We start from the raw sequence: 11,992 nt of genomic DNA, 5'->3' as shown, positions 1-11,992 counted from the left end.
TCTCTCTCTGTGTCTCTCTCTTTTCCCCCATGCTTTCCCCCACCAAGACAGTGAGATTTGAAGACTACCAATTAGCCATTCTGTAGTCTCTTATATTTGAACCACAACAGGTGAGAAGAGCGAGTTGGTAAAGGAACCAAATTCTCACACTGCCCCCAACACAAAAATAAAGACAAGCGTGGTCGTCGTCTTCCTCCTCCTCATTGTTTTTATCCTAATTTATAATCACTCACAGAACTTGTTACCAACCTTCAGCTTTCAGCCTGCTGTGCAGAATGATGGGTTTTGGAGCAGGTGATCAAGGGCTCTGACCTTCTCCTTCCTGCTCTGTCACTGGCTTATGACATAGTCTTTGGAGCTTGCATTCTTCATCTGTACAAACGATGGCCCGCACCGTACAAATGATGTCATGGCTATTGAGCGTATTAAACGAGATAAATCAAGTAAGATAACATATACAACAGCTCTGTACAAACTAATAGCTCTATAAAAGTTACTTTCAACTGCTTGACCTCTCAGTTTCCTCGTCTCTAATGGGAACCATAATGGTACTTACCTCATAAGGTTCTCGTGAACTCTAAATGTTAAATGTAAGAACAGTTCCTGACAGAGTGCTTAATAAATGGTAGCTATTGATAACATTAATGTAAGCTCCACGGTGGCGGGGGGGGGGCGTGTCGAATTTTAAACTTCTTTTCATCTTCCTCAGAGCATAGCATTCTACACCCGGCAGACAACTGACTGGCGAACTGAAGAATCTTCTCATCCCGGTCTGCGCCGCGGAAGGCATTTGAGGGTAGGACGGGGGTAAGCCGGAACCGAAAGCTCGGGACGCTGAGACGCCGGAGCCTTTTTACGCTTGGACTCAGGGCCCGGAAGTGGCGAGGACGGGGGTTAGCGCTGCGGGGTGAAATCGGCCAGCCAGAGAAGATGCTGCTGGACCTGTCGGAGGAGCACAAGGAGCACCTGGCCTTCCTGCCGCAAGTGGACAGCGCGGGTGAGGGGGCCCAGCGGCGGAGGGTGGTGCTCTGTGGTCTGGGGAGGGGGTCGGTGGGAGCGCCCGGTGCTCAGGGTCTCCTGGCTTCCGTTGCAGTGGTCGCTGAGTTTGGGCGAATTGCGGTGGAGTTCCTGAGGCGTGGCTCTAACCCCAAGATCTACGAAGGCGCTGCGAGTAAGAAGGGGGGAGGCACAGCGCTGAAAACTGCGCGGAGAAGTGCGTTCTCTGTCCCCGTGGAGGGGAAGGGGTTATTGGGACTCTAAAGGTCTTATTCCCTTTGTGGCGGAATAAAAGCCGAAGGGCTCTTCAGTCAGGGCGCAAATCCTGCCCGTCCCCTAAGTATTGTGAGTTTTTAAAAGCTTGTATTAAGTCGATTTCCTGACGTGTTAATGGACAGAATACCATCTGCCAGAATACTGTGATGCTTACCTGCATCCAAGTGTGTGGAATAGCTGGGTGAACCATAAATATACAAGTGTTTGGTTATTATTCGTTGTTCAGACATCTACTTTTGCTGAAGTAGTTTTACCCCGATGGACGAGGGACGGTTTCTATTATTGTCCCTTCTGCCAGGCTTGAAGTAGCGGCGCACTCAAGAGAAGGACTGTGCGCCTGGTATTGTCTCCACGGGTCTGTTTTTGTAAAGGTTACATGGTGGGAAATACTGAAAGCATTTGGCTGGGAGTGGAGAATGAACAGGAGGCTATTACCAAGTAATTATTTTTTATGATAATTGCATTGTTTGAAAACATGGACTAATAGATAACATTTACTCTTTAGAGTTTGAATAAAAGAATAAATACCACATAATTTATTTGCTCATTTTTCCTCTTTTTTCAGGAAAACTCAGCGTGAGTAGTGACACTGTCCAACATGGTGTGGAAGGATTAATACACCTCCTCACTGAAAGTTCAAAGCTCATGGTAAGGGCTTTTGTGGACTGTTTTGTATTAGCAGGACCTTAAGGAGGTTCAGTATACTCTACATCAGTCCTAGCAGGATCTGCTCATTTCAGTAATGTTGTTACTGGTTTATGATGGATTTAGTGAAGCCATGCCTAAGCAATCTGACTATAATGTGATCTGCTGGCATGAATACCTCTTGTTAGTATAAATTAGAATTGCCTCTAATTCTGCATGTTATTAAACCATATACTATAGTATGTATCCCAAGAGGAGGGAGAATGAAATGATTTAATTTTTTGCATATTAGCAGTATATGGCTTGTTGGAGAATTGAGAAAATTTTTTCCATTTTTTTTTTTTAAGTGTTAGTTGCCCCTTCCTTAATACTAGCTGAGGGATCTTGTACCAGTATTTGTTTCTTCATGCTCCTAATAGAAAAAATATTTGAAAAATTACAGGTGGGTGCATGGGGCTTAATTTACATATTATCCATTCTACTGTGTCTCAGGTTTACCTTTTTGTAAGAATCACGTGTGACCCTTGTTAACCAGATTCCCGGTTCCTACCTCAACCTACTGAATCAGGCTTTCCAGAGGAGGGGCTTGAGAATTAATCTTTTCCCAAAGTGCTTCAAGTGATTCTTTTTTTTTTAAATTTTTTTTAAATTAATTTATTTATTTAATTTATTTATTTATTTATGGCTGTGTTGGGTCTTTGTTTCCATGCAAGGGCTTTCTCTAGTTGCGGCAAGCGGGGGCCACTCTTCATCGCGGTGTGCGGGCCTCTCATTATCGCGGCCTCTCTTGTTGTGGAGCACAGGCTCCAGACGCGCAGGCTCAGTAGTTGTGGCTCACGGGCCCAGCTGCTCCGCAGCATGTGGGATCTTCCCAGACCAGGGCTTGAACCCGTGTCCCCTGCATTGGCAGGCAGGTTCTCAACCACTGCGCCACCAGGGAAGCCCCAAGTGATTCTTAAGATCAGGCAAATTTGGGAAACTACACTAGAGGCTCAACATTTTGATAGTGAATCCTAATGCTGGAAGTGATAAAAGATGCAGTGTGGCTTACTTGAGTTGTTTTCACCCTAACAGATTATTTGAGTGGTTATGAACAACTACGTAAAAAATTTATTTTATAGATCCCTTTTGTCAGGCTTCCTAAAATATTACACTTAGAGGTGGTCCACAGCAAATGCCCTGACCCATAAATCCATGTTCCATTAATTGATATGGGGAACTCATTTTTGCTGCCCTAAGCGATCCTTTCTGGCCCTATCCAGAGCTTTCCTGGCTGCTCTCCTCCTGAGAATAGATCTCTAGCCTCTTGCTCTTCTGTGTAGTCAAACTGAGTCTTCTGACAGACCACCTGGCGTGATTGGTCAGCTAACCTAACCTGCCCGGCCCCAAGGACTATAATCTCCTCCACAAAGGCAATGAGCCTGTTTGTTTTGTTCAGCTCTGTCTTCCTAGCACAAGACCTATCCCACAGTAGGATCTCAGAAAATATTTGTTGAAGGGATAAAATACACAAGCCTATGCTATTATAAACAGAAACAAGTCTAATGACATTAACCTGAAAAAAGAAAGGGTGGCATGCAGAAATTGGAAAAGAGCAAGGAAAGTAGAGTGTTAAAGTGGCTGAGGTGAATACAACGAAAGGAAGAGGAGCAAAGAGAAAGACTGTGCTTTCTCTACGTTTTCTCTACCTTTTTATCCCCTCCTCACTTCAATCATCCAATAAGGGAGTAAAAGCAAGGCTGCTGTTGGCAACTTCCTTTTGTCCTGTTGAGGGTCAGTGTCAGTGTTGGGATTGGTCCCCAGTAATGCTGAACCATTGGACAGCAAAACTGTGCCTCCATGCCCGTCTCTCCCAGCTCCCTTTCCTGGCCAAATATATGATTTCTTTGTGTCCAGTCAGCATCTGAGTATCCCACTAGGACTTACCCAAACCAGGAGCCCTCATTCTCTCACTAAGGCTTTTTTTTTTAAAGTCTTTTGACACCATTCACCCATTTCTCCCATCCCACCTCCTACCCCCTGCCTCTGGCAACCACCAATCTGTTCTCTGTATCTATGACCTTGGTGGGTTTTTTGTTTTTGTCTTTTAAGATTTGACATGTAAGAGAGATCATACAGTATTTCTTTCTCTGTCTGACTTAATTCACTTAGCATAATGCCCTTGAGTTCCATCCATGTTGTTGCAAATGGCAAGATTTTATTCTTTCATTTTTTCTTATGGTGGATAATATTCCATTGTGTATATATTTTACAATTTCTTTATCCATTCATCCATTGATGGACAATGAGTTTGTTTCCTCATCTTAGCTATTGTAAATGGTGATGCAGTGAACATGGCGGCACATATATCTGTTCAAGTTAGTGCTTTTGTTTTCTTTGGCTAAATACCCAGAAGTAGAATTGCTGGATCATATGGCAGTTCGATCTTTAATTTTTTGAGGAACCTCCATACTGTTCTCCATGGTGGCTGCACCAATTTACATTCCCACCAGCAGTGCAAGAGGGTTCCCTTTTCTCCACATCCTCGCCAACACTTGTTATCTCTTGTCTTTCTGATAAGAGCCATTCCAACAGGTGTGAGGTGATATCTCATTGTGATTTTGATTTGTATTTCCCTGATGATTAATGATGTTGAGCATCTTTTCATGTACCTGTTGGCCATCTGTATGTGTTCTTTGGAAAATGTGTATTCAGATCTTCTGCCCATTTTTTAATCGAATTGTTTGGTTTTTTGGCTATTGAGTTATATGAGTTCTTTATATTTTTTGGATATGAACCCTTTATCAGATATATGATTTGCAAATATTTTCTCTCATTCAGTAGGTTGTCTTTTTATTTTGCTGATGCTTTCCTTTGCCCTGCAGAAGCTTTTATTTTTTTTATTTTTATTTTTTATTATAAACTTATTTATTTATTTATTTATTTTTGGCCGCGTTGGGTCTTTGTTGCTGCGCACGGGCTTTCTCTAGTTGCGGTGAGCGGGGCTTACTCTTCATTGTGGTGCGTAGGCTTCTCATTGCTGTGGCTTCTCTTGTTGCGGAGCATGGGCTCTAGGCGCGCAGGCTTCAGTAGTTGTGGCTCGTGGGCTCTAGAGCACAGGCTCAGTAGTTGTGGCGCAGGGGCTTAGTTGCTCTGCAGCATGTGGGATCTTCCAGGACCAGGGATCAAACCTGTGTCCCCTGCATTGGCAGGCAGATTCTTATCCACTGCGCCACCAGGGAAGCCCCCAGAAGCTTTTTAATTTGAAATAGTCCCACTAGTTTATTTTTGTTTTTGTTGCTTATTTTTATGTATCAGAAACTCGGAATTTGGAATAATGGGCAAGGGTTGCCTTTTACTAAGGAGTATTATTTCTTTTACTAGACAGAAAAGAATTAAGGGATTTCATATTCTTTTGCAAATATCCAGTATTTCAGCATTTCCTAGACAAAAATAAATTTTGATGTTCTGTTAAACTCGATTCACTTTCAGATTTCTGAACTGGATTTCCAAGACTCTGTTTTTGTTCTTGGATTCTCTGAAGAATTGAACAAATTGTTGCTTCAGCTTTATCTGGACAACAGAAAAGAGATCAGAACTATCCTGAGTGAATTGGCACCAGACCTTCCCAGTTACCACAGCCTTGAATGGCGACTAGATGTACAGGTATGACTATTTTTTTTAAACCTGACATAGAATGTAAGATTTATTTTAGGTTTATGTCCTGAGGCTTGTTGTATTCTTTACCATCTTAACCAAACTGTGGTTTGAAACTGTAGTTTTTTAATGTTCATTTTTAGACCATTTCCCAAATAGTTCATTTTCTTATATTTTTAATGTGTTCCCATTGGTTTAATTTGTGAAGTTTATAAGAAATAGGTTATTTGGAAAAGCAGATGGCTATCCATATTTTTAAAGTGGTGCTTAGCTTTTTAAAAACTTTCTGTCTAAATAAAACACATATGAGAAAAAGTACACAGGTCAGTATACAGCCCAATGAATTATGTGGTGAAAACACCCATGAAACCAGCACTTGGCCATGACCAGCACCTCAGAAGCATCCTCCTTGCCTCCTACCAGTTCCTTCCCAGTTACTTCCTTCTTTTCAAAGGTAACCAGCATCCAGACTTGTAATGCACAGATTACTTTTTCCTGCCCTTTAACCTTCTATACATGGAATGATTCAGTAAATATTCTTCTGCGTCTGCCTTCTTTTTGTGAGATTGAGTTGTTTTTAAAGCCACATAAATAACCAAAAGGGATATTTCAGACTATCACATGAAGCCCTTTCTCAAGCAGTGACAGGTAAGTTAGTTAATAGATGCTTGCTGAATGTCATCCACTCATTAATCAGCTCTAATCAGAGCTGTTCTGAATGCTTTGGGACATGAAAGAAGTGTAAGACACTTTCTCAGCTGGAAAAGATGTTATCTGGTTAGGGATATTAGTGTTCTCAAAATAATTATGGTAATTAAAGATAGTTGCGAAATAAGGTTCTGGAGAGGAAAAAAGAATAGAATTGTATAAATGAAGGTACAGCTGAGTATTTCAAAAAAGCTTTATAGCTCAGGTAGTTCAGTGTACACTGGCATGATCCAGAAAAGCTTCAAGAAAAGGAGGTGAAATTTCAGAAAAATGAATGGTTAGAGAAAACCAGGGTAATATTCTTGACAGAGCAGACAGCATAAGTTGTAAAGGCCCACATGGATATGGGAATGAACAAATGAATATGTGGGATAGCTCCCTAGTTCCTAAACTTGATTGGACACTGGAATAACCCAGGGAACTTTAAAAATTCTGATGTCTGTGTTCTACCCTAGAGGTTCTGATTTAGTGGTGTGGAGTTTGGCCTGGGCATCAGGATTTTTAAAAGCTCCCCTGTCACCCAGGTAATTCTAATGTGAATAAAGTTTGTAAACTGCTGTAATAGTGGATTCTTCCTGATTTGAATGGCCCAGATAAGTTTTAGAAATTCAGTTAGAGTTTAGCAGTTATATCCCAGTGTGTTGAGTGCTTGAATATATATTAACACAGGAGAAAGTATAAACAGATTATAGGCTTCTTGACGGTAGGTGCTGTGTCTTGTTCACTACTGTGTCTTCAACACAATGCCTGACACATAATAGGCATTCAGTACTGAATGTAAATAAGGAGAGGTGGTCAGCAGCTTCTTAACCGTGTTATTTATTAAATATTTCTTGTACACCTATCATGTGCCAAGTGGTGTGGCTACAGCAAAGAACTTGACACAGTTTATGCTCTTGGAGACCTTAGAAGCAGCAACTCCTGTGGGGCTCACGTGGAGGAAGAGATCACTGTGTAATGCCTTTATGTTTAAGTCCTCTCATAATAACCAGGTGGAGGAGATTTGGGGATGGTCATGTTCATGAACTTCAGCACTAGTTTATCTTGTATCCCTCTCTTATGTGGAGATAGCTTCTGACTTTTGGGTTCCAGTAGCCCTTAGAGGTTCTTTTTTTGGCTTTATTGATTTGCTTTGAGTTTTTCCATTATTAAGACATTTTAGAAGTTAGAAACTTAGGCAATTGAAATTTCTAAAATTAGACACAAGAGAGTTCATTTGCCCGTTAAAATGAGTTTGAATTGCTGTGTTACTGCAAGGACTAATACAGTTTAATGTTGAGGGTATATTGAATGAATATTGCCATGTGGTGAGGTGTATTTAAGGGCTAAAAAAGCTACTCAGAGAACTAATGGATTTACTGAACTCAAGGAAGGAAGGAAGAGAAGAAGTCCTGTCAGATGAAGACCAGATAAATGGCTAGGAAACTAGTAACAGGATATAGAACCTTTCATTTTTGAGTAGCTGGCTCATCTCATGGAGACTGGTAGCGAATGGATAGTTACCAGCTAATTATTGTGCAGTTGCTGATGGGAAATAAATGAATCATCATAGAAGCATTTCCCATACTTCGTAAATTGCCAGCACTTGTTAAATAGCATCAGTAAATTGAATGCATCTGAGACCAGTGCAGGAGAATGTTACCTTTAGGGCTGATCCTTTTAAAGTTGCTGCTGTTATTTTTACAGGGAGAAGGGCAGAATTTCATCCCCATTAAAAAAATAAGTCCATATCAAGAACTTTGTGGAAAGAAAAACTTTGTGGGCTACAGTTCTTTATCCTGTAGTACTGTCATTCAGTACCTCTGAATCACCCTCCCCAAATTACAACCCCCTCCCAGCCCCCTAAGAGTAACCATTATCCTGAATTTTCTGTTAATCTTTTCTTTATAGTTTTTCTAACATATATTTTTTCACTAAACTGTATAGTTTTTAGATTTTCATGTATTCTTCTGCAACTTGCTTTTTTGATTGAACGTTTTCTTTTTAGATTTATTCATGACAATTCATGTTGCTATATTTCACTTCTTTTTGCTGTCATTTAGTAAGCATTTCACTGTATGAATATTCTCAATTTATCCATTCTGTTAAAGAATATTTGAGATTTGTCTAGTTTTGGACTCTTGGAAGCAAATACTATTACGAATATGTGTATATGTGTAAGAGTTTAAGGTAAATACCTAGGAGAGGAATTGCTGGTAATGTATACGTTTTCCAAAGTGATTGTCATTACTCTCACCAGCAGTGGATGAGAGTTTTCATTACCATCACTTTACAGTGCTCCGTATGGACAGGTTTCTAATTCTTGCAAGTCTGATAAACAGTATCTTACGATTTTATTGGCCATTTTACTGATTTTTAATAAAGTTGAACGTATTTCCTATGTTTATCTATTTGTGTTACTTCTGCAGAGTGCTTAGATAGGTCTCTGTACAATTTTTTCTTGGTTTTGTGGGGTTTGTATTAAATCAGAGCAGTTCTTCATACATTCTTGATACTAACTTTTTTTTTTTTGGTTGTATGTGTTACAAAATATCTTTTCTCAGTTTGTGGCTTGTTTTTCCACCATTTTTAGGTATCCTTTGAAGAAATTTTAATGATTGTTCAATGTATCAGTTTTTTTCTTTATGGTATTTTTTTTTTATATCATGTTTAAGAAACCCTTCCATGCTGACTATACATCCTGATTGACTGTACATTCTGGTTTCTTTTTTTTCCCAAAGGTTTTTTTTTTTTTTTTTTATAAATTTATTTTATTTATTTATCTTTGGCTGTGTTGGGTCTTTGTTGCTGCATGTGGGCTTTCTCTAGTTGTGGTGAGCGGGGGCTACTCTTCATTGCGGTGCACGGGCTTCTCATTGCGGTGGCTTCTCTTGCTGCAGAGCATGGGCTCTAGGCGCACAGGCTTCAGTAGTTGTGGCGCACGGGCTTAATTGCTCCGCGGCATGTGGGATCTTCCTGGACCAGGGCTCGAACCCGTGTTCCCTGCATTGGCAGACAGATTCTTAACCACTGCGTCACCAGGGAAGTCCCTCTTTCCAAAGGTTTTAAAGTTTACTTTTCTTTTTGAAGTCTGTGATTCATCTGAAATTAGATTTTTATGTATGGTATAATGTAATTATTATATGTTTAGCATGATTATTAAATAGTCCTTATGCTCTTATTCCATTTAAAATCAAGCTTGCAAGCAGAAGCCTCAGGCAACAGATGAAACCATCAGTGACTATAAAGCTACACCTTAATCAGAATGGAGATCACAACACCCAAGTTCTGCAGACAGACCCAGCCACCCTGCTCCATTTGGTTCAGCAATTGGAGCAAGCCTTGGAAGAGATGAAAACAAACCACTGTAGGAGAGTTGTGCGCAATATCAAGTAGTCCCAGCTTGTTTTCTTCCCTTAGAATCACTTGTGAATTGATGATACGCAGCAGTTACTTTTTAAAATAAATTTTTTAATTGATAGTGATAAATACATAGAGATTTCATAACATTTCTTTTCCTGTGTGAAGATACTGAGGTCATGATCAAAGGCTAAGTAAATTTCCTTTCCTGGTGCTAAATGTGGTCAGCTTCTTGACAGTTAAGATGTATTTTGGCTCTGTCTAGCTGTGACCGGCTGAGGCGGCGCGGTGGCATAGGGACGGGACGGTAGCCTTGCCCAGCTACTGCAGCACTAGGGTGTCAGTTGGTCCCACCCAGAACACTTCAGTTCTGCCCTGCAAGAATATATTTAATAGCTGATTGGTGTGTCCCTTTAATACAAGAAAATGGAAACTGAACAGCCAGAGGAAACCTTTCCCAACACCAAAACCAATGGCGAATTTGGTAAACGCCCTGCTGAAGATATGGAAGAGGAACAAGCTTTTAAAAGATCTAGAAACACTGATGAGATGATTGAATTACGCACTCTGCTTCAGAGCAAGAATGCTGGAGCAGTGATTGGAAAAGGAGGCAAGAATATTAAGGCTCTCCATACAGACTACAATGCCAATGTTTCAGTCCCAGACAGCAGTGGCCCCGAGCGCATATTGAGTATCAGTGCTGATATTGAAACAATTGGAGAAATTCTGAAGAAAATCATCCCTACCTTGGAAGAGGGCCTGCAGGTGCCATCACCCACTGCCACCAGCCAGCTCCCGCTCGAATCTGGTGCTGTGGAATGCTTAAATTACCAACACTATAAAGGAAGCGACTTTGACTGCGAGTTGAGACTGTTGATTCATCAGAGTCTGGCAGGAGGAATTATTGGGGTCAAAGGTGCTAAAATCAAAGAACTTCGAGAGAACATTCAGACAACAATCAAGCTTTTCCAGGAATGTTGTCCTCAATCCACTGACAGAGTCGTTCTTATTGGAGGAAAGCCTGATAGGGTTGTAGAGTGCATAAAGATCATCCTTGATCTTATATCAGAGTCTCCCATCAAAGGACGTGCTCAGCCTTATGATCCCAATTTTTACGATGAAACCTATGATTATGGTGGTTTTACAATGATGTTTGATGACCGCCGTGGACGTCCTGTGGGATTTCCCATGCGGGGAAGAGGTGGTTTTGACAGAATGCCTCCTGGTCGGGCTGGGCATCCCATGCCTCCATCCAGAGAGATTATGATGATATGAGCCCTCGTCGAGGACCTCCTCCACCTCCTCCTGGACGAGGTGGCCGGGGTGGTAGCAGAGCTCGGAATCTTCCTCTTCCTCCGCCACCACCACCTAGAGGGGGAGATCTAATGGCCTATGACAGAAGAGGAAGACCTGGAGACCGTTATGATGGCATGGTTGGTTTCAGTGCTGATGAAACCTGGGACTCTGCAGTAGATACATGGAGCCCATCAGAGTGGCAGATGGCTTATGAACCACAGGGTGGCTCTGGATATGATTATTCCTATGCAGGGAGTCGTGGCTCATATGGTGATCTTGGTGGACCTATTATTACTACACGAGTAACTATTCCCAAAGATCTGGCTGGATCTATTATTGGCAAAGGTGGTCAGCGGATTAAACAAATCCGTCATGAGTCAGGAGTGTCGATCAAAATCGATGAGCCTTTAGAAGGGTCTGAAGACCGGATCATTACCATTACAGGAACACAGGACCAGATACAGAATGCACAGTACTTGCTGCAGAACAGTGTGAAGCAGTATGCAGATGTTGAAGGATTCTAATGCAAGGTATTTTTTCTTTTTTATAGTGTGAAGCAGTATTCTGGAAAGTTTTTCTAAGACTAGTGAAGAACTGAAGGAGTCCTGCATCTTTTTTTTTTTATCTGCTTCTGTTTAAAAAGCCAACATTCCTCTGCTTCATAGGTGTTCTGCATTTGAGGTGTAGTGAAATCTTTGCTGTTCACCAGATGTAATGTTTTAGTTCCTTACAAACAGGGGTGGGGGGTGGGGGAGGGTGTGCAAAAACTAACATTGAAATTTTGAAACAGCAGCAGAGTGAGTGAATTTTAATTTTTGTTCATTGTTGGTGGTTTAAAAAAAAAATCCCCCCATGTAATTATCGTGAACACTTTACTTTGTGATCACTGTAACATTTGGGGGGGTGGGACAGGGAGGAAAAGTAACAATAGTCCATATGTCCCTGGCATCTATTCAGAGCAGTGTGCAGAATGTAATGCTCTTTTGTAAGAAACATTTTATGATTTTTAAAATAAATTTAGTGAACGTATTTTTGGTGGTCATTTTTTTTTTTTAAGACGGTCATTTTTCAAATGGCTGAATTCCCCCCAACCTGA

The 11,992-nt window shown here is 41.1% G+C and overlaps 2 protein-coding genes across 6 annotated transcripts in view; both read left to right on the top strand.

Moving 5' to 3' along the window:
* Positions 1-845: 845 nt before the first annotated feature.
* The window catches only part of COMMD2 (COMM domain containing 2), a 41,366-nt gene continuing 30,219 nt past the window's right edge, over positions 846-11,992 (top strand). For 2 of the 5 annotated variants that reach the window (XM_036850960.1, XM_036850958.1), the window contains exons 1-4: positions 846-997; positions 1,094-1,213; positions 1,838-1,920; positions 5,389-5,562. In XM_036850960.1, coding sequence (XP_036706855.1) covers positions 931-997; positions 1,094-1,213; positions 1,838-1,920; positions 5,389-5,562 — 444 coding nt within the window. In that variant the 5' untranslated portion in view covers positions 846-930. Of the gene's footprint in view, positions 998-1,093; positions 1,214-1,837; positions 1,921-5,388; positions 5,563-9,438; positions 11,732-11,992 lie in introns of those variants that run through there. The other 3 variants (XM_036850957.1, XM_036850956.1, XM_036850959.1) reach the window with 3 other exon arrangements.
* LOC118894605 (heterogeneous nuclear ribonucleoprotein K-like) lies at positions 9,994-11,731 on the top strand. The gene is given in 2 exon segments (XM_036850954.1): positions 9,994-10,852; positions 10,855-11,731. Coding segments are annotated over 2 exon segments (1,392 nt in total). The 5' UTR covers positions 9,994-10,026; the 3' UTR covers positions 11,421-11,731.

The sequence above is a fragment of the Balaenoptera musculus genome, chromosome 4 (assembly GCF_009873245.2).
Source record: "Balaenoptera musculus isolate JJ_BM4_2016_0621 chromosome 4, mBalMus1.pri.v3, whole genome shotgun sequence".
NCBI lineage: Eukaryota > Metazoa > Chordata > Mammalia > Artiodactyla > Balaenopteridae > Balaenoptera > Balaenoptera musculus.
The sequence above is the reverse complement of the archived record's forward strand: the minus strand, read 5'-3'. Positions and strand labels throughout refer to the sequence as shown.